This window comes from Prionailurus bengalensis, chromosome B4, assembly GCF_016509475.1.
Source record: "Prionailurus bengalensis isolate Pbe53 chromosome B4, Fcat_Pben_1.1_paternal_pri, whole genome shotgun sequence".
NCBI classification, from domain to species: Eukaryota; Metazoa; Chordata; class Mammalia; order Carnivora; family Felidae; genus Prionailurus; species Prionailurus bengalensis.
Genome location: NC_057358.1, coordinates 135,767,858 through 135,790,199, shown reverse-complemented (window position 1 = coordinate 135,790,199; position 22,342 = coordinate 135,767,858). Strand labels below are relative to the sequence as shown.

The following is a 22,342-nucleotide window of genomic DNA, read 5'->3' as shown; positions in this document are numbered from 1 at the left end:
TCCGAGTGATAAAACTGGGGACGTGGTCAGACCCTGCTCTGTAGGAATAATGGTAAAGAAAACAAAACTACCAGATTAAAACAAAACAAATCCTGACTGACTAAGGAAGGAAACAGCAGCAGTGTTATTTTTTTTTCTGTTTTCTGTTGACTCTTTTTTTTTTTTCTAGTAAGAAATTTAGTTGTCATTCCCTGTTACTACAGGAAAATGTATTTATGTTATTATGGAATTTACACGGTGGCTTTCTTAGGACAAATTCATGAGATTTTGCACAATTTTATGAAACAGATAATAGCTTAGAATTCCTGATAACATGGGTATATCACCTTTCAGGGCCCCCAAGTTTTGTTGCTGTCTTACTAATATAAAATACTCTTGTTATTGTGTAGTTTTCTTTATGAAAAATTAAGTATTTGTAACGTTTTTAGGAATCTGAGAGCAAGGGACAGTGTTGGATACCTCTTTTTACCCCTGTGGTACATCATTTGTAACAGGTATTTGATAAACAGATGATTAGTGTCTGACGAGTAGCACAGAAGGAAGGTTGGCTAAGAAGTGACTGCTCTTGGAAGCCTGATTCTATAGTGGTCCTCTGAAGAATCTTTTGCAATTAAGTAACTCCGTCTTAATTTATATATTTGGTTTTTTAAAATGCTTATTTATATTTGAGAGAGAGAGAGAGAGAAAGAGAGCTCAAGCAGGGGAGGGGCAGAGAAAGAGGGAGACAGAATCCGAAGCAGGCTCCAGCCTCCGAGCTGTCAGCACAGAGCCCCGACGCGGGGCTCAAACCCACGGACCGTGAGATCATGACCTGAGCTGAAATCAGACACTTAAACCGACTGAGCCACCCAGGTGCCCCTTCATTTAACTACTTGTAAAGTCAAATGTATGTGCAAACCAATGCAACTAACCTCATACTTTTGCTATGTAATGCAAAAAGTATAAATATTAGCTCAAGTAAGAAATTCTGCTTTTTACTGTGCTATGTAGACGTAATCTTAGCATATATTACGTTATTACGCGGCAGGTAGTATATGATGATGTGATGATTAATACATGATGATAGGTGATATGAACTAGAACAGTAAGGTAGGGTCAGCAGCAACCAAAAAGCAGGTGTAAACTCATTCAAATTTTCTTGAACATCTACTCAAAAAAGACCTTTAGGGAAACAAAAAGCCAATTCGCCTTCATAGTTGTTAATTATGGAAAGAAGCACGAAGCTCAGATTATCAGCGACGTGTTTAATTTCACTTAGTGTTTTAACTTGAGAACACAGAATTAAAGCTAAATTAAGGAGCCTTTGGTTTTCTGGCAGCGTTTCATCACTGCGATTAGCCTATAAGGATCTTGAGATTCAAATGAAGAAGGACGAGAAGATGAACATGAGTGGCAAAAAAAAGATAGAGTCAGAGAGACTCGGCATGGGGTTCGGAAACTGCAGGAGGTACGTGGCTTCCAGAATTTAAACGTTGCTAATGGCGCGTGGATTTTCCTTATTGGCGTCAACTGGGAAAGTATTTTCTCATGATTCCTTCCTTTCTTCAATTGTTTTACTCCTCTCTAGTATTCGGCCTAGCATGAAAAGTTCCAAATTGAGTCAAAGCAAAAAGGGAATAGGCCTGACTCATTGTTAAGCGGATGCTGCAGACAGAGCTAATATGTGTGACTGCATCTTGTGTCATTAGTTCCAGTCCTCACAAAGGCCCAGTACTTTTCGATGCTTATGCCAAAAACTATATATGCCGTTTTATTGCTCATGTTTTTAACCCCACTGACGTTTTTGTTGAAAGTATAAAACGTTTGTTCTTTGGTGAGCACAAGTGTCTTCCTGAACCGATATAATTCCTCTCCATTTTATTCTCTGTTTTCTCCAGTGGTATTTCACATTCCGTGACTTCAGATATGCAGACCATTGAGCAGGAGACGCCGATCATAGCAAAATCAAGAAAGAAGTACAGCGATGACAGTGGCGACCCATATTTTACTTCCAGCTCAAGGTAACCTGCCCCAAATCAGCCTGAGAGCGTTGTTTTAGAAAGCGGTCATTCATGTGGACCTACTCGCTTATTTGCATGAAGAGCAAATACCAATCAGTTTACTTCATTGCTTTTACAAGCTTCGGCTGGAGTCAAGGGTGTCCTTTGGAAAATTATTGGGGAAAGATTCATAAGTGGACAATGCCTGCGAGATGTTTATAATAAAATCAGTGACCAAGAGTTGAAAATAGAGTAGGAACTTGCAGGGCGCCCGGGTGGCTTAGTTGGTTGAGCATCTGATTCTTGACTTTGGCTCAGGTCACAACCTGAATGCAAGCCCTGTGTCGGTTAGCACAGAGCCCGCCCGGGATTGTCTGTCTCCGTCTCCCATTTGCCCCTCCCCTGCTTGCGTGTGCTCTCTCTTTCTCTCTCTCTCTCAAAAATAAAGAAACTTAAAAAAAATAAGAAGTAGGAATTGTGTTTATCTAAGTGTGAAATTGGAGAACGAGGCAAGAGCCCAAAGGTCCGTATCCTTTTGTTTCAGAACAAATAGCAAACACTATTTGTGTGTGTGTGATCGATTCGTGGAAAACACTAGTACACTCTGAAGGCTCTCAGGGTCAGCTAGGTGCCGGTCCTTCAGCCTCCGCCATCAGATTGGGACCAGTTGCCTAACTTCGGTGTGAAGGCAACCGTGGCAAGTACCACGGTTCAGGTCCAGGGGCCTGAAGGGCAGGGAGAACAAGTTGAGACTTGAACTGACTTACCGTGTGAGGTTCTTCCAAGAACCTGACCCGTACAGGAGAGTCCTGCTAAAAAGGCACCGTGGAAACCTGGGCTGTGAACTGGAGGTGAGCACCAGCTGAGAACACAGGGGTGAGAGTGTAGACCCCGGGTCAGACGGTCTGGATTTGAATCCTGGCTGGGCCACTTAGTGACTGTGTGACCTTGGCCAAGTCGCTCAACCTCTCTGTGCTGCAGCTTCCGCATCTGTAAGTTAGAGATGCTGGGGTCTGCCTCACTGTGTTGTGCGATGGTAGATGAGTTGATGCAAATGGAACACTTAGAATAGCGCTTGACTATTTGTGTGATGTTTAGCTGCGTTTATGACATAGGAGTTCAGTTCAAGAGACGTGACTCAATCTAAATGTGTAATTACTGTGGTTAGATTCTTAACTACGCCGAGGGCCACCTTCCAAGTTTGGAGCTCGGGAAAATCGAGTGTGTGTCCATCAGTCATGGGCGGTGCGTTGAAGGAGGCTCCGTGGCTCACGTCTGGAAGGCCGTTACTGTCGTCTGGCGGTTACTTACGCAGGCCTGAAGCGGTTTCGTATCTACATGGGATATATGTTTCATATACATACGAGATACACATACATGTTAACTATTAACTGGAAGCTGATTGTGACACACATCCTCCCAAAGTTCATAGCTTAGTACTCTGCCTAAAAAATTCTCCTCACACTGCTTCCCATTCTGTCAAGTCCGGATATTTTACCAAAAAAAGTTACTAGGTTAGTGGTGTTCCCTGTCAGTTACAGGGATGGTTTTGCACCTGTTGTGAGTCACTTGTATAACACACCAGGTGTGGTTTACACAGAGGCAACCCCCCAATCATGCCTTTCAAAAGTATTTAGGGGCGCCCGGGTGGCTCAGTCGGGTGAATGTTCGACTTTGGCTCAGGTTGGGATCTCGCGGTTTGCGGGTTCAAGCCCCGCATCGGGCTCCGCGCTGTCGGCACAGAGCCTGCTTGGGATTCTCGCTCTCTCCTCTCTCTGACCCTCCTCCACTTGTGCTTTCTCTCTTTCTCTCTCAACATAAATTAATAAACTAAAAAAAAAAACAAAACACATAAAAATATCTACATAGGGGCCCCTGGGTGGCTCAGTCGGTGAAGCGTCCGACTTCGGCTCAGGTCATGATCTCGCGGTCCGTGAGTTCGAGCCCCGCGTCGGGCTCTGTGCTGACAGCTCAGAGCCTGGAGCCTGTTTCGGATTCTGTGTCTCCCTCTCTCTGCCCCTCCCCCATTCATGCTCTGTCTCAAAAGTAAATAAATGTTAAAAAAAAATTTTTTTTTAATTTACATATATTTTCTACAGGATAAAATTTCTAACTTGATTTAAAAGCTGCATGCATGTGAGATCATTTCTGATTTGCTCTTTATTTTTTTCATTAATTTTTTTAATGTTTATTTATTTTTGAGAGAGAAGAGAGTGAGAGACAGAGCGTGAGCAAGGAAGGGAGGGCAGAGAGAGGGAGGCACAGAATCCAAAGCAGGCTCCAGGCTCTGAGCCGTCAGCACAGAGCCCGATGCGGGGCTCAAACTCACAGACTGGGAGATCGTGACCTGAGCTGAAATTGGACACTAACTGAGCCACCCAGGTGCCCCATGAGTGCCTTTTCTAGCCTCCTTGGTTGTGACCACTGCTGGTAGAGAACAAGGGAGCTATTAGTACTCTGGCGACTGACGGATCGTAAACACAGCCTCCAGGAGAGCCAGCCTATTAGCTCCATGAGCAGCCTGCACTGCTTCCGAATTATTCATTAGCCCTTTAGAACTTGAACATTATAAATTATGAAATAGTGCTGTTTCTATGAAAAATAAAATCCACCATGTCTGGGATTTTTCAAATTGAATTCCATTATGTTCAGGATATAAACAGTGTAATTATATACGGAGTACAAAATAATGAAACTAGAGTGATTTGCTGAGCCTTATATAAGCAGTCAGCGTGGCCTTCACTGGGTAGATGGTTGTCTACAGCTATAAATCAGATATGCACTGTTGGGGTACCAAAGGATTGCAAGGAATGTCCTCAGGGTTGGATGAAGACAGAGTGAGAACAAAAATACAAGTGAAGAGCATTGAGAACCAGGATCTAGAAACCAGAACATTAGAAAGTCAGTAAAGGACGCCTGGGTGGCTCAGTTGGTTAAGCCTCCCGACTTCAGCTCAGGTCACGATCTCACGGTTTATGAGTTCGAGCCCCGTGTCAGGCTCTGTGATGACAGCTCAGAGCCTGGAGGTTGCTTTGGATTCTATGTCTCCCTTTCTCTGCCCCTCCCCAACTTGTGCTCTCTCTCTGTCTCTCAAAAATAAGCATTAAAAAAAAAAGTCAGGAAAAATGTGGAAATCAAGACTGCTGTGTTTCTAAGGTCAGGCAAGTGCCCCACAGCCATCAGGCATCAGTTAGCCCATCCTTCCAACCGATGGGACAGCTGTCTGCACCCCCAGGGCTGCTGCTCACCTCCCACATCTGTCAGAGCACAGAGAGCCCACCCCCACGCCCACCTGTCCCACACTTAGAATGCTGCCCAGTGCTCCTGCTGACCAGTAGGATCCGAGCAGAATGGCTTTCTCTCTCCTGATTTTTGTTTTTTTGTTTTTTAATTTTTTTTAATGTTTTTTTAAAATTTATTTTTGAGACAGAGAGAGACAGAGCATGAGCAGGGGAGGAGCAGAGAGAGAGGGAGACACAGAATCTGAAGCAGGCTCCAGGCTCTGAGCTGTCAGCACAAGGGGCTCGAACTCACAGACTGTGAGATCATGACCTGAACCGAAGTTGGGCGCCCAACCGACTGAGTCACCCAGGCGCCCATCTCCCTCCTGATTTTTGAATAATCCAGTCATTGAAAAAATCCGACATGCTTATATTCCAAGATGAGCACTTGGACTTATAAGAATGAAGAATATTTCCTTGGAGTGACACTAAATCTGCAAAATCCTAAGTCCCAGCAGCTCAGAGTTGCGAAGAGCCTGGAAGTTCCAACCACCCCCTGCCCGGTCCTTCCCACCCTCATGCCCCCAGCATCCTCTTGGTGAGCATCCTCCAGGGGACCATGCTGCCCCTCTCCCCACCCCACTCCTCCTCCTCCTCCTCCTCCTCCTCCAGGCAGCCATTCTGTCCTGGGGCAGCTCTGTGAGGAATGATGCCTTTACTTATGTACCTTGCTGGGTTTCTGAGCTCAGATCAGCCAGGCCCGCGAGAGCAGGGGCTGGATGTGTCTCCTTGCCCTGTGTCCCCATCTAGCAGAGCACCGGCTCCTCCTCGTAGATGCTTGTTAAGTCGTTTCTAAATTCCTCATCGACTTGGTCTTAACTCTCTCGCTTGGACCTTTACAAATAAATCTCTTGAATAATTGAAGATCACTTTCAGGCCAGTGTGCCTCCCACATCTGGCAAGCCCCCTTTCTCTGAGCCACTTAAAAGTCTGCTTGTCCAGGTCTCTCCTCCACAGGGACCGGTTGTCCCTGCTCCTCCAGGCAGAGCCGGGGCTCGGGCCCACCTGCCCATCAGCCACCAAGAGAGCCTGGCCTGTTTCTCGCTGAAACACGGATCTACTCTGAACCTGTGTCTTCCTTACATGGAAGAGAAGGCTAGCGGAAGGAGATTTGTTCTTCAGGACCTCCTCGCCAGAGAAGGCAGAGCCCCTTCTGGAAATTCTGCTTTCTCTCTATTATCCACGTAAAGCCACACCATCTCCTTCAAATAGCAGGTTTATCCCTTTCGCCTTTTTTTTTTTTAACCCAGAAAAAGTATGTTTGTTCTTAGCATTTCCAACCCCCCAACTCTTAGCTCATAGGGGCCCTTGGCCTATTTTTTCCTACAGGTTCTTGCTGCCCTCTTCTATTCATCTTTGGTTACAGGCCCCTCTGACTGCCCAGGCTCTCCGTCTTTGTGCGACTTCTTGTGACATCCGAGCTCGGTGTTCACCATGTATCCCATGCGCGTCTTTTCTTACTCTGCAGAAAGCCAGGTGACATTTTTGAAAGGAAGCCTCTACATTATCTTCCATCATCCTTCCTTTCTCGAGACCTAAGCCTTGGAATCTGCCTCTGCTGAACCTCTTTAACTCCACATTTAAGGAGTGGGGGGCGCCTGGGTGGCTCAATCTGTTAAGCATCTGATTCTTGGTTTTGGCTCAGGTCATGATCTCACCATTTGTTAGATCGAGCCCTATGTGGGGCTCTGTGCTGCCAGCACAGAGCCTGCTTGGGATTCTCTCTCTCCCCCACTCTCTCTCTTTCAAAATAAATAAATAAACATTAAAAATATAAATAAATAAAAGGAGCATGTCTCTGGCAGGGCTCTTTTCCATCCGAAGCTGTTGTGAATTCTGACAAAGCACGGTCACTTCTTAAGGCTCTGGCACATCCACCTCGCCTCTGAGTCTCTGTCCTGTTCCAGGCAAACCCTGCTGCTCGTGGTCAGAGATTTTTCTGTCACCGTGCAGGACAGGAAGCTGTCGTGGAGCTTTGCTCTCTGAGCAAGGCCTGGCTCAGCGGTACTCGGCTGGTGAAAGAGTAAACCCACCTACAGGCCTACAGATCAAGTTCACGTCAAGCCCCAGGCTGGAAAAGCATCCGCACACTGGTCCAGCCATTAGCCATCCACAGCTTTGTATCTGACTCCGCCAAGAGGCTAATTAGCACCATTTACATTAAGTGGTCAGGGCTGTCGCCAGGCTTACCTGGCAGGGACTGCCAACAGGGAGCTCCTCGAGTGGGGTTTTTGTTGCGACTACCTGATTAGGCAGAACTAGACCCAGAGAAAGCAAAATACGTAACTTGTGGTGAGTAAAGACGCTCAAAGGCATCGTGTGCTATCCGGATGGGCTAGGTTATACTGCACTGACAAGTATCCACCCCCCCGCCCCGGCCCCCAACCCCGTCTTAAAAGCTTAACACAACAACGGTTTATTTCTTGTTCAGCTGAGGGTACAGGTGATTGTCCAGATTACCTGTCCTTTGAGTAACACCTTGATCTTCCAGATGGATGGAAGCTTCTCCTGCCTGAGGCTGGAGCGCCTGGAAAACCACCTTATCTTTCATGTGGCACAGGAAGAAGGGACTGGGCGAGTTGAGCACAGGCACTTTATTTTTTATTTTATTTTATTTTTTTCAACGTTTACTTATTTTTGGGACAGAGAGAGACAGAGCATGAACGGGGGAGGGGCAGAGAGAGAGGGAGACACAGAATCGGAAACAGGCTCCAGGCTCTGAGCCATCAGCCCAGAGCCCGACGCGGGGCTCGAACTCACGGACCGCGAGATCGTGACCTGGCTGAAGTCGGACGCTTAACCGACCGCGCCACCCAGGCGCCCCAAGCACAGGCACTTTAAAGGCCTTGGAAATGACTCTCCTCACGCCTGCTTCTGTTTCATTCGTCAGCTCTCGTCACATGGCCACTCCAACTGCAAGGCCCAGGAAGTGTAGCCGCCGTGCACCCCATGTGAGCGGACATCAGTAAGGTCTCCCAAGTCACCATGTCCCTCTTTTTCATACAGGTACTTTGACGAGCCGATGGAGTTAAGGAGCAGTTCTTTTTCTAGCTGGGATGACAGTTCAGATTCCTATTGGAAAAAAGAGACCATCAAAGATACGGACACTATCCTGAAACCCACGGGCTATTCAGACAGGTATGAACAGAGAACAGTGGGATTGTAAATATTGAGGCCATGGGTCTCCAGGGAAATTCTCTAAGACTAGCGAATGATTTTATTCTACTGTTTCAAGAATATTCTTTGCATCCTGGTCTGTTTTCTGACCTTACAATCTTGCCTTTCCCAGAACGTCCTATAAATGGAATCATACGGCAAATGGCCTTTTTAGACCGGCTTCTTTGACTTTTCGTAGTGCATGTGAGACGCTTGTCATGATGTTCCTTCCTCTTCGTTGTTGAGTTGTTTGTCCGTTCACCTGCCGAACAACTACCTCCAGTTGTTGATTATGAATGAAAGACTTTACAATCTCCTGTCCAAACCGGACAAAAGTGCAGGGAGACCTAGTAATACGTTGGGACAACAGGCACAGCCTGGGATTATGCTGGGTGACTGCAGTCTGTGGCCAGCCTACTGATTTTGTATCCTGCGTGATGCGGAACGGTGTCTTCCGTGCATTGCAAACAGTGCCCTCAGTATTCACCAACTTACCTCCACAGGGAGCTGAAGATCAGAATGCTGGGTCTGTTTAAATAGGAAAATTCCTTCAAATGTCGGGTGCTTTGGATATTTACTCATGTTTTTTTAGAATTTTCAGGCTTTTTTAAATGGCCTGAAATCCTTTTACAAAATTACTACTGTCAGCTTTTTAAAAAGTAAAATGGCATTAGTATACATTATAAATGAGAAGTGCATTTGCCTCACCTCAAATTAGTTTAACCTATTTGGGCTGGGGGTTTTTTTGTTTGTTTGTTTTCATTTTGTGTGCTGGCAACACTTAAGATCTGTACTCCTAGCGAATTTCACGTATATAACACGGTATTACTTTCTCTGGTCACTCTGCCTACTTTACATCCCCAGAACTTACTCATCTTGTAAATAGAAGTTTGTACCCTCTGAACATCTGCCCATTTCCCCTACCTTGAAGGCTGTGGGAAAGAAACACCATTCCACACTATGAGTTTGACTTTTTTTTTTTTTTTTTAATTTTAGATTCCACCTATAGGAACAAAATCGTGCGGTATTTTTCTTCTTTGTCTGGTTTGTTTCACTTGGCATGATGTCCTCCAAGTTCATCCGTGTTGTCACAAATGGCAGGATTTCCTTTTTTTAATGGCTGAATAATGTTCCACTGTATATATATTTTCTTTATCCATTCATCCATCAACAGACATGTATCTTGGCTATTGTGAATAATGCTGCTGTGAACATGGCAGAGATTTCTTCGAGATACTGATTTGTTTGTGTCAGATACAAATCCAGAAGTGGGATTGCTGATCAACTAGTAGTTCTATTTTTTATTTTTAATTTTTTAATTTTTTAATATTTATTTTTGAGAGAGAGAGAGAGAGAGAGAGACAGAGCGGGGGAAGGGCAGACAGAGAGGGAGACACAGAATCCGAAGCAGGCTCCAGGCTTTGAGCTGTCAGCACAGAGTTCGATGTGGGGCTTGAACTCATGAACCGTGAGATCATGACCTGAGCCGAAATCAGACACTTAACCGACTGAGCCACCCAGGCGCCCCTCTGTTCTCTCTGTTCTTAATTTTTTGAGGGACCGGCCTCCATACTGTTCTCTGTATGGCTCTGCTAATTTGCGTTCTCACCGACAGCATACAGGGGTTCCCTTTTCCCCAATTCTCCTCCATACTTACCTCTTTTGGTACTTGCCATCCAAACAGGTGTGAGGTGACATCTCATTGTGGTTTTGACTTGCATTTCCCTGATGATGAGTGATGTTGAGCATCTTTTCAGATACCTGGTGGCCATAAACTTCCTTTTTAGAACTGCTTTTGCTGTGTTTCATGAGTTTGGGTGTGTTGTGTTTCCATTTTCATTTGTTTCAAGATATTTTTTTATTTCCCTTTTGATCTCTTCATTGACCCCACTGGTTGTTCAGGAATGTGTTGTTTAATTTCCATATATTTGTGAATTTTCCAGTTTTCCTCTCTCCAGTCACTGATTTCTACTTGCAACCATTATGGTTGGAAAGGACACTTTATATGATTTCAACTTTCTTAAACATAACGTATGATTTAAATTTATTTTGTGACCTAACATATATTTGTCCTGGAGACTGTTCTATGTGTGCTTGAGAATGTGTGTTCTATCGCTATTGGATGGAGTGTCTTGAATGTGTCTGTTTGTCCATTTGGTCTAAAATGCTGTTGAAGTCCAGTTTTTCTTGATTTTCTTTCAGGATGATCTGTCCATTATTGAAAGTGGGATACTGAAGTCTCCTATGTGATTACAGTACTATTTCTCCCTTCTGATCTGTTAATATTTATATCATATATTTAGGTGCTCCAATATTAGGTACATATATATTTATAATTGATCATATGTGTGTGTGTGTGTGTATATATATATATATATATATACACACACACACACACACATACACATTTATATAGTTATATAATGACCTTTGTTCCTTGTTACAGTTTTTGGCTTAAAGTGCACTTCATCTGATATAAGTGTGGCTATCCCTGTTCTCTCTTGGTTTACATTTGCGTGGAGTATCTTTTTCAGTCCCTTTACTTTCTGCCTATGTGTGTTCTTCAAGCTGAAGAGAGTCTCTTGGAGGCAACATGTCATTGGACCTTGTTTTTTAATCCATCTGGCCACTCAGTGTCTTTTGGTTGGTGAATTTAGTCCATTTATGTTTAAAGTAAGGATTTACTAATGCCATCTTAGTAATTGTTCATTGGCTGTTTGGTGGTTCCCTTGTTCCTTTCTTCCTCTCTTGCTGTCTTCCTTTGTGAATTGATGACTTTCCATAGTGGTATGTTATTATTTCTTTCTCTTTCTCTTTTGTGTGTATACTATAGATTTTTGCTTTATGATTACCATGAGGCTTACATAAAACATCTTATAATTATAGCAGTCTATAAACAGCCTATAGCTGTCAGCACAGAGCCCGATGCAGGGCTCAAACTCACGAACTGCGAGATCATGACCTGAGCTCAAGTCGGATGCTCAACTAACTGAGCCACCCAGGCGCCACGATAACAGTCTATTTTAAGTGGATAACAACTTAACCTAGATTACATACAAGAATTCTACCTTTTTACTCTACCCCCTTTACATTTTATGTTTTTGATGTCGTAATTTACTCCTTCTTATATTGTATATCAAGTAATAAATTAATGTAGCTGTATTTTTACCATTTTTGTTTTTTAACTTTTACACAGAGGTAAGTGATTTATACACCACCATTGCAGCATTCAAGTATTGTGAATTTGACTGTACACTTACCTCCATCAGTGAGTTTTATACTTTCATGTTTTTGTGTTACTAATTAGCATTCATCAGTTCAGCTTCCAAGACTCCTTTTAGGATTTCGGTGACACAAGTCTCTTGGTTGGCAGGGTTTGCTTGTTTGTTTGTTTTTCACTTCGAATATATCCTTCCCCTGTCTCCTGGCCCTGCTAGGTTTCTGCTGAGAAATCTGCTGATGGTCTCCCAGGGATTCCACTGTACATGATGAGTTTCTCTTCTCTTGTTGCTTTAAAAATTCTTTTTCGGGGGGGGCACCTGAGTGGCTTAGTCAGTTAAGCATCTGACTTCATTTTGGCTTGGGTCATGATCTCACAGTGTGTGGGTTCGAGCCCCGTGTGACAGTGTGGAGCCTGCTTGGGATTCTCTCTCTCTCCCTCTCTCTGCACCCCCACCCCCTGCCTCAGAAAAACAAAAAGAAAAAACAAAAAAACTTAAAAGTTCTTTTTTTCCCCCCTTATGCTTTACCTTTATTCCCATGACCTACTCATTCCATAACTGGGGGCCTGTATCTCCCTCTCCCCTTCACCCATTTGGCTCATTCTCCCACCCCCCTTTTGTCTGACAACCATCATTTGTCTGTGTCTATATTTATACTTCTGATTCTGCTCTTTTTTTGTTTATTCATGTTTTTTTTTTAAGATTTCTTTTATGAGTTGAATCGTATGGTATTTATCTTTCTCTCTTTTTGTCTTTGATTTTTAACAGTTTTATTATAATGTGTCTTGGTAAAGATCTCTTTGGGTTGAATCTCTTTGAGGACTTTTGAGCTTCGTGTACCCGAATGTCCATATCTCTCTCCAGATCTGGGAAGTTTTTAGCTGTTATTTCTTGCAATAAGCTTTTTGCCCCTTTTGCCCTCTCTTCTCTTGATGGGCCTCCTGTAATGCATAACTTAGTTTCTTACAGTGTCCCATAATTCATATAGGCTTTCTTCACTCAGTTTTATTCTTTTTTCTTTTTTTCTCCTCTGACAGGATGATTTGAAATGACCTGTCTTCGAGTTCACAAATCCTTCTGCTTGACTCAGTCTGCTGTTGATGTCCTCTGTTGTATTCTTCAGCTCCACAGTCTCTGTTTGGTTCTTTTTTGTGATTTCCGTCTCTGTGTTGAACTTCTCACTCTGTTTGCGTGTTATTTTCCCGACTTCGTTGAGTTGTGCGTGTTCTCATAGGTTGCTGAGCTTCTTTAAAACAGTTATTTTGAAATCTTTGTCAGCCGATTCTTTGGGATCGGTTATTGGAAAATTACTGCGTTCCCTTTGTGGTGTCGCGTTTCCTTGATTTTTCGTGCTGCTTGGCGTCTTGTGTTGCTGTCTTCGCATTAGAAGAAGAGTCACCTCCTCCTGTCTCTACCGACTGGCTTGGGATGAGCAATGCCTTCACCAGCAGCCCTGCTAGGGATCCTGAAGCTTTCTCAGACCTTTTCTATGGAAATACCACTCTATTTTCTATTTCTATTTCTATATTTCTATTTCTATTTCTATTTCTATTTCTATTTCTATTTCTATTTCTATTTCTATTTCTATGCCACTCTATTTCTATGGAAATACCCCACTTCCCTTTTGGGGCTGGATTCTTCAGATGAATGCCGTCTCTCAATCCCACAAGGCCAGGCCAGGTGCTCGAGCCTCCTGTGTACTCTCCCTTGGTGCCCGGAGATGCTCCTTTGTGTACTTCCTCCCAGCCCCAGAGCGGGCTGGCTTTCTGCACACGCTCAAAGGCTTGTCCTCGCCGTCTGTGGGGGCTTGTGTGGGGAGCCGACTATGAAGGTGGGAGATGTGTGGGTGAGGTGCACAGAGCGTTGGAAGGCATCCATGGGCCAGCGGGGGGCTCCACGGGCAAAGTGTACCCAGCTGCTTGTGAGCAGGCTTCCTCGTGGCGTCCACAAAATGGTCGGTGGGACCTACGTGCCTTTGAGTTCTGAGCCCTGGCTGCTGTGCTTCCAGCCTCTCCCAGCCCCTAAGCCATGCAGATCACCTCAGTACTCCGGGTGGGGTGGGAAAGAAGGGGCATTTTCTGCAGTGTCCCACCCAGCAGGGGAAGTCGGGCTCCCACTCACCAGCCTCTCACTTTCCCCCATGGGAGATATCGCAGGCCAGGGGGCTCTCTCTTGGTACTGAGCTGTGCCACCCGGGGAGAGGGGTGACTCAGGGAAGGTGAAACTGTGCCTCTTACCCTCTTTCTTGTGCCCAGTCTTGGATCGTTTTACTCCCAACAGTGTGTTGGAATCTCTCTGCTGCACCCCTGCGTCCTGTCTGTGGACAGTTGTCAAAATCAGTGTTCTGTAGGGGGACGATGGTAGAAAACTTCCTACTTCACCGTCTTGCTGACGTCGCTCCTGTTCTGCCTGTTTTTAATTATAGACCTACTGCCCGCCGTAAGCCAGACTATGAGCCAGTTGAGAACACAGATGAAGCCCAGAAGAAGTTTGGCAATGTCAAAGCCATTTCATCAGATATGTACTTTGGACGACAAGCCCAAGCTGATGTAAGTGTCCAGAGAGTTTGTGTGTGAGCCCTATTGAGCAGGAAGCGAGCAGGGACCTGGGAGCCAGGGGAGGAGGTGATAGGCGCAGAGTGGGAGGGACTCAGAGCGTGAGAGGCCCCTGGGCCCAAGGTGATGGAGTCGGGACTCAAACCCAGGTCCTCCTGACTCCTCTCCCTCACTGCCCCAGCTGGAGAACTGGCTAGAAGGTAGGGACCGTGTCTCACGTTTCTCTGATTCCTCTCTCAGTGTTGTGAACACACATCTATTTAATGTGTTGAGAAAAAATTTCAGGCGATTTTTGATACAGCTGTAATTTACTTAACTTTTTAATTATTATTAATGAAGTTAAATGGTGTATATAGATATGTTCGGGGAGGGTATATAGATTTATTTTCAGGTTGTTGCCTCTCGCCTTAGAGGAGTCTTGCTACACAGAAGGATCATACGGCAATGGAGAGGCCTAAGGTTTTTTCTGATGTCGGGGTGCTGGTGTGCTTTTGCCAAAGCTCTCGGAGGCGCGCGTCACTGCCAGGTTTCTTGGGCGACACAGGGAGCTGCTTCCTAAAGGCACTGAGTCTGTTTCGTAGCAACAGAGCTTTGCCCGGCACTTCAGGAGCTTAGAGTTACCACTTGCTCTTCCCACCCCCTAAAAGCTGCCTTATTTTAAAGCTGGCAACATTTAAGTCTACTTTGAAAGTCACGGAGCAGAGCCCATGTGGGCAGCCGTGCAGTGGCCTCTGCTGGCCGCTGGTGGGCACAGCGCCGCGACAGAGGTGCCCTGCTGCTCTCTGGTTCCCCTGCCCTGAGCAGCTGTGAACCGACAGCTCCTTGCTGATTCTTTTTGCAGAATTGCTCACAGCCTTTGGAGCCTGATGTTTCCTATTCCTTGTCTTCTCTAGTATGAAACCAGGGCTCGGCTGGAGAGGCTTTCGGCGAGTTCCTCCATAAGCTCAGCAGATCTGTTTGATGAGCAGAGGAAGCAGACGGCAGGTAATGCGGGGGCGGGGCTGCCAACAAGGTTGGTGCCCGCCGTGTCTACGGCGTGAGTACGTTTTCTCTGCATAGAACTTTTTACTTTTCCAAGATCATCCGCAACCGTCACGTGATGCTCTTACCCCCTCTGTGAACAGAGCAGAAGTTACCGTTTCAGGCCTGGCGTGTGAGGAGACTGGGTCAGGACATTTAAGCGACGTCCCCGGGTTGCCAGAGAAGTCATCTTCCTGGAACATGTTTCCTGGTCCAGTGCAAAGGCCGTGTCCGATTTGTGTAGTATCACAGCCCCGCGGGTGGACGGCCCTGGGCTCCTAGCTGTCACTGACCGCTCCCTGCCTGAGACCTTGAGTGTTTCATGTCATTTTCCAGTCTTCCCAGATTCCTGCTCTGTGAAGCGGGTAGATGCTACATCCCGCGCAAGGTGGCACTGAGGCTTAAGTGAGGTACTATGTGTGAAGTGCCACCTGGGTGTCTGGCACCCAGGGGAGACAGAGGCAGGTAGAACAGGGGACTTCACCAGGCTCAGTCTTTGAGGGAAGGCAGAATGTGCCTGTGGAAACAGGCAGGTGCAGAGGAATCTCCTGTCTCCCCAGCCCTCTTAGGGTGCAGACCCCATGGACGAGAGATGCCAGGGAGCCCCAGGGAGTGCACCTCAGAGCATGGGCCCATCCTGGACGTCCAGAGCCGAGCCGGTCTCTGCTTGTGCCTCTGGGTCCCTGAGCCATGACTGAGTCCTACCCAGGCCTCAGCCTGGCCAAAGGCGACGGGAAGGCTGTGTGTTCTTCCTTCGTCACAGCTCGCTTTAAAGGAGCGGTGTCCTCTGAAGTCACTTCAGGAACCCACTCGGCGGGAGAGCCCAGGGGGAGGGGACCTCCAGAGCCAAATGCTCCAGGCCCAGGACCACCTGCTCCCCCTCGTCCCCAAACCTGGAGGAGCCAGGCCTGGGCACAGGTGACCAGCATGGGCAGCTGCAGAGAACAACTGTTTTCTGAGTACAGCGAGAAACAGCCTCAAGAGAGAAGGTCGTGGGACAGACCCGAGTGCCTGGAACCTTCAGTTCTGGGGTGTGGGGGATGCTGGAAGATCCACTGTGGCCCTCAGGTTCAGTAAGCACACCAGGCTGCTTGCTGCTGTGGGAAGGAGCTCTCCACCCAGGGGATGCAGGGCCCCAGGGGCAGGTGGGGGCCAGGGCCTCAGCTGCTGCAGGCAGGGGTGCTCGGTGGGGCTGCGGCTCTCCCGCCGCTCTCTGGGCTGCCTTCTGCACCGAGTCCGGGTGGGGCAGGGTGGCTCCTGGACTTGTATTCTTATCTCTTGTCAGGACTTCCTCCTGTGGCCGCCTTCCCAGGTGGAGGGGTGCTGGCCCTGCGCCCTTCGGAGGGGAGCAGGGGAGCATCCCCACAGCCCCGCCTCCCCCCCCCCCCCCCCCCCCGGCAAAAGGGTATCAGGTCAGCCCCTCAGAACCTCAGGTGTTGAAAGTCGTCCCCCCACAACCAGCTGTGTGTGATTTTGTAATTCAGGTTATTGGAAGTTTCACTCTGAAACCCTGTTTGTTTAAAAAAGGAAAAAAAAACATTTGGAGATCAAATGAAAACTCTTTCCAATTGTTGAAGGACAATTGTGGCCGGCCCATGTATGCTTTCCTGTCCCCTTTCAGAGAACAAAGGTTCTTTAATTGTTTGGGCCCTGTGTGGGTCCCAAACTCAGGGTCACAGAAAGGGTGCCACCCCCCCCACCCCCCCACCCCCCCTGCCGGCCTTCGTGCTCCCTCCTCCATCCAAGCCCACGGCTCAGACCGTGGTCACCCTCGCTTGGCATCTTCCATCAAGCGCATCATAAAAGTTGCCTTCGGTAACGACCATAAGTGTAAGCGCATTGAACAACTCTTATTAAATATTTACTTTTTGTCAAGAGTGCATTTCGGCAAACAGCAAAAGCTGGTTAAGAGACTCTTCTGGGTTTCTTACCTTAGAAGCTTTCCCATCTGTGAAATCTCAGTCATTGAGGAGATCATGGTATACTTTATAATTTCATTGTGGTGGGGGGACTGGGGAATGACTCCAGCTTCGAAATGCCTCCTGGCGAAACAAAATGCTTCCTGGGGATGTGTTTAATCCAGCAGCCTGGACATTTGTCAAGGGCCCTTCCCTTTCAGGATACCAGAAGGACCAGATGAAAAACACACGCAAGCACCCACCGCCAGCCTGGCATAGCGCCGGTCCCTGTGGCCATCCTCCCAGAGCAGGGTCAGCTGGGGGAGGTGGGACTGCCATCACCCGGGTCCTGTGTCAGGAGGCAGCCACTCAGGGCACTGAATGACAGAACAGAGGCAGCTCTGGGAGAGCAGAAGCTCCAAGCCCAGTCTGTCCCCTCGGGGTTTTTCTTTTGAGAAAATGACTCTGGCTATTTGAATCTGAGCGTGTCCACCGGGAGGGCCAGAGACGCTGAGGCCCTTGTCTCCTAGGCCCCACTCACTCGTTTGCTCCGTGCACCTGTTTGCTTTGTCCCCTTGGGGCACCTTGGCTGCTCGCCTTTCCTCTTACTCAGGCCCGCAGTCCAGGCATGCGACCTCTTCGGGGCCCGCAGATCTCCAAGCACTGGCCTCAGTCCGCAGCCACGTGATTTTGTTTGGTCAGGCGGTGAATGTGTTTGTCACAGCTGCGCCGTGGCGTCGCCGACCCGGAGTCGGCCGCCGGCCGGAGTCTCGTCGCTTGGGCACAGGGCTGCTGGGCGGGTGGCAGAGAGGTCACTGCCGTGCTCTGTTCGTTATTAAACTCGTCACTCGTGTCATGTTGGAAACCCTTTCTTCTCTCCCTTCGTCCCCATTTCAGGGAAACGGGTACATGACCGTCTACTGAAAATCGATTGTTTGAGGAGCCGGGGCACCGTCCTGGGCTCCTCGGTCTTCCGCAGCGCCACCCTCCCACCTCCTGCAGCTACCCCTTTTCCCTTCTCCGGGCTGATTCTACCCAGAAGTCTCTGGTTGGCCCAGGTTTCACATCCTGCCCTTGCTCCCTGCCGCTTGGCTCTCAGCTCCTGTGGGCCTTTCCGGGCTCAGTTCCCAGCGTTTTCCTGCTCCAGCCCTGGGTGCACGCTCCGGGCATCCTCTGCTGTAACCAGGGTAGAGGCCATCTGATGAGCCCCCCCCCCCGGACTGGACCCTAAGCCCTTCGGGGACAGGACCTGTCCGTTTTCATCTCCGTCCCCTGGCAGCTGGCATGCCCGGCACAGGGAAAGCCCTCAGGATGCGTCTTTCGAGTGAACGAACGGACGGGTAATGAAGGAGCCCTGGAAGCCGGGGTGCCGGTCAGCGGGTCCCTCCGCCAGCTGAGCGCGGGAGCCATGGTCGTCACTGTGCTCGTGCCCCTTCCAGCACAAACAGGAACGTCCCCTGCCCCGGCCGGGATGTCACGTGGCCAGTGTCAGGCGCCGTGTGCACGTTGCCGTGGTTCCTCCTGTGCGGAGGTGGCCTCCGAGGCTTCCACCGAGAGACGGCCCCATGGGCCCCCATCTCGGGTGACTGTGCAAAGCGGACCCCCTGCCGGCCCGTGGCGGGCACAGTGAGGTGCTAGCACGGTGTCACTTGGCCTTCCCGACTGATACAGGGCCTCCACGCCAACCACTTAATGTGGCGTGGCTCGGCTGGCCCCGTCCCCTGGCCTGGACGCTCTGGGGCCTCTGTCTCTGTCTTGCCACCTTTTCGGTTGCTTGAGCCAGAAACCTGGGAATCAGCCTTAATTTCTCTCTTTCCCAGCCCCCCGCTGCCAGTTGGTCCCTAAGCCTCCTCGGGACACTCGGACTCACCCACCCCACTGCCACCAGCTTCGGCTCGGCCGCAGCCACTCGTGCCTGGACTGCCTCGGTGGCCTCTAACTGCTGGCCGAGCTCTCCCGGTGCTGTTATCGGTTGATTGTCTGCCTTCCCCAGTAGGCAGTAAGCTCTGGAAAAGCACGTTTGTGATGATGTCCTCAGCACCAAGCCCGCTGGGGGTGTAATGGGGACAGATAGATAGCAGGGAGACCGGGCACCTGACCTAGACCATAGGTCAGGGAGCCTCTTCCTGAGGAAGCAGCTTGAGCCGTCATTTCCTGAAGCCCATTGTGTAGTCTGAGCGCACCGGGGCTCTGCTGCCCTGGGCGGCCCTCAAAGGAGACACGGCACCCAGATACGAGAGGAGGAGGGAGACCTCACAGACACGGGAGACCTTCAATCAGCTTTCACAGGTTTGCAGGCAGCAGACCTACAGGCGGAGGGCGGGAAGCCACCTCCCTGCCAGAGACCTGACACCCGTTCCGGAGTTGGCAGGCTGCTTACACTCCCAGGACTTAGATGGATAGTGAGGATTAAGTAAGGAGTAAAGGTGCACGATAACAGAGGCTAAATCAGATCTGAGTTCGTTTCCCTCTTACATGGGACTCTGGGGGGGCAGTTCAGGACATGTGCTATGTTCCCAGATGCCAAGGACCTAGGCCCTTCTCTTCTTGTTGCTCATGATCTCCTCTCCATACTTCACCTCATGCCCAATATGGTTGCTCCAGCCCTAGCCATCCCATCTGCATCCCTGCTAGCGGGAAGAGGCAGGGAAAAGGGCAGGCCTCAGCCCTGGATGGCACTTCGGCTTACATCCCATTGGCCAGAACCCTGTCACCTGAACACACCTTGTTGCAAGGGTTAGAATTTGGGAGCTCTGTACAGAGAAGGGGAGGAGAGGAGAGGAAGGACTCTAGGGGATGGGCCGCCATCTCAGGGCACCTGGGGACTGTACCTAGTCAGTGAGAGATCATGGTCCCAGAGCTGTCCCGCCTTAGCTGTGCTCTCTTCTTTAAGTGCTTCTCAAGTTGGAGGGGCGCCAGGGTGGCTCTGTCGGTTCAGTGTCCAGCTCCGGCTCAGGTCACGATCTTGCGGTTCGTGGGTTCGAGCCCCGTGTCGGGCTCTGTGCTGACGGCTCACAGCCTGACTCCTGTGTCAGATTCTGTGTCTCTCTCTTTCTCTGCCCCTCCCCTGCTCATGCTGTCTGTCTCTGCTTCTCAAAACTAAATAAACATTAAAAAAAAATTTTAAAAATTTCCCAAGTTGGAAACTTGTAAGTGGAGGTGCTTCTGCTAAGGTCCCTCCTGTGACCTCTGGTCCAGACCTACCCAGCCACTGTGGACCTCTCCGGGTAGTGGCGCAGCCGTGACCCTGCCTCTGCACCCTCAGGATCTCATACTAGCTTCCTGTTTGCTATGAAGACCCATCTGCAGGCCAGTAGCAACACTGGTGAGCGACTGTGCTAGGATTTGAACCCAGATCCAGCGTCCAGGCTGGGCCTCCACTCTTTTATTGGCCAAGGCCTGCAAAACTTTAAAAAGTCAGCTGGAGGGGTGCCTGGGTGCCTCAGTCGGTTGAGCATCCGACTTCGGCTCAGGTCGTGGTCTCAGCTCATGGGTTCAAGCCCCGTGTCGGGCTCTGTGCTGATGGCTCGGAGCCTGGAGCCTGCTTCGGCTTCTGTGTCTCCTTCTTTCTCTGCCCCTCCCCTGCTCACGCTCTGTCTCTCAAAAATAAAATGTTTGAAAGAAATAAAAACAAAATTAAAAATGAGTAACAAGTCAGCTGGAAGCAGAGAGGGGAGGAACCCGCACCGGCGGCCCCTCCCTGCATGGTGGGCACGGGAGCCGTGCTGGGGATCCACACTGTCCCTTCTGGGCGGCGTCCGTGTGGAAAGATAAACACACCCATTCCGTTTTTTCTTGGAAAGGGAACTGGCTTCTGTTGCTTAAGGGGCAGGTGGGTGCGGCTGGGTCGTGCGGGGGTGGCTGGGCTTGGCACCCTAGGACCTGCAGGGTTTGGGCTCGCTCACAGTCACGGGGCCCCTCCAGCGTTCTGTCACACCTCTGTGACGGAGCCTCAGCCCGAAACCCTGGCTGTCTGCTCCGGAGCTGCCGCCGCTCAGGTGCGATACCGCCGATGCGCTTCCCTTGCACTGGTGGAAATAGGCTGATGTTTCCGCCGGCCGCCAAAGCCGAAGCAAAGAAATCCCACTGGTTCTGGCCTCAGGAAGCAAGAGGGGGGGGTGAGCTTGGCTCCGGCTCAGAGTCAGAAAAGCCTCAGAGAGACACCTGTGTGTTTGGCTCCCCTCCCTAGTGAACCTCGTTCTCCTGTCCTGCAGGCTTCCCCTGCCCTGAGTGGCGGGTGACAGAGACAGCGGCCGCTGCGGTGCCTTATCCCCACCGGCAGCCCCAGAGCAAGCAAAGGCTCCTCTCCCTGAGAGATACAGGAGTCCCAGGAAGGCTCTGATCGGCCAGGCCTGGGTCACACGCCCACCCCTCTGGATGGAGTCCACGGGGCTCCCCAAGAGAAGGGAGGAGGGCTTGTACCAAAAGCGCAGGGCGGGGGGGGGGGGAGGATGTTGAGCACTCAAAACCTAGAGATGTCCGCCCATCTGCCATTTACTGAGTATTTACCTGTCAGATCTTGTGTTCAGAGGAGGAACCAGGAGCCCAGAGAGGGTGAGAAAGCTCTCCAAAGACACACAGCTTAGAAGAGACAGTGCCAGTATTTGATCCCCTGGTGGTCCCAAGACCCAATACGACATCTGCTCTCGTACGGGGTCTTACAGCTAGTTCAGGGTGGGGCTGGCACTGAAACAGGGTCCTGACCCCACCGCAAGGTTCTTCTCCCTTCCCCCCAGCTGCTGCCTGCGGGAAGCGGGAAGCGGGAGGGGAGGGGATTCTGTGCCCTCTAAGGTCATGGAGTGCCCTGGGCACCGGTTGTGCCGCCTGTCGCCACGGTCCAGTGACAAACGGCATCTGTTCTGTGTGCAGGAAGCTACAACCTCACGAGCGTGCTGCCCACTGCGCCTGACATGGCCCAGTTTAAGCAGGGAGTGCGATCCGTTGCTGGAAAGCTCTCGGTCTTCGCTAACGGCGTCATGACTTCCATCCAGGTCAGTGCCCCGGGGGTGACAGGAACGGAGTGGGGTGGTGGCTCCGGCGTGGAAAATGCAACTTGGACCGCTCTTCACCTGCCGGCAAATTCGATTTCCTGTTGTTGACTTATATGTCTGCTACGGTGGAACCCGGGGCGTCATGAAAACCAGAAACTGGGCTTTTATTTTTGCTTTAAATGTTCTCGTTGATGACTCTAGAGGAATTGTTACAGGAATTGATCGTATGCTGCGCTTCTCT

General features: G+C 49.4%; 1 protein-coding gene across 2 annotated transcripts in view; it reads left to right on the top strand.

Moving 5' to 3' along the window:
- ARFGAP3 (ADP ribosylation factor GTPase activating protein 3) overlaps positions 1–22,342 on the top strand; it is a 54,801-nt gene that overhangs the window by 30,210 nt on the left and 2,249 nt on the right. For both annotated transcript variants that reach the window (XM_043562802.1, XM_043562803.1), the window contains 6 exons: positions 1,319–1,447; positions 1,878–2,000; positions 8,267–8,398; positions 14,063–14,186; positions 15,086–15,176; positions 21,980–22,101. In XM_043562802.1, coding sequence (XP_043418737.1) covers positions 1,319–1,447; positions 1,878–2,000; positions 8,267–8,398; positions 14,063–14,186; positions 15,086–15,176; positions 21,980–22,101 — 721 coding nt within the window. The remainder of the gene's footprint in view (positions 1–1,318; positions 1,448–1,877; positions 2,001–8,266; positions 8,399–14,062; positions 14,187–15,085; positions 15,177–21,979; positions 22,102–22,342) is intronic.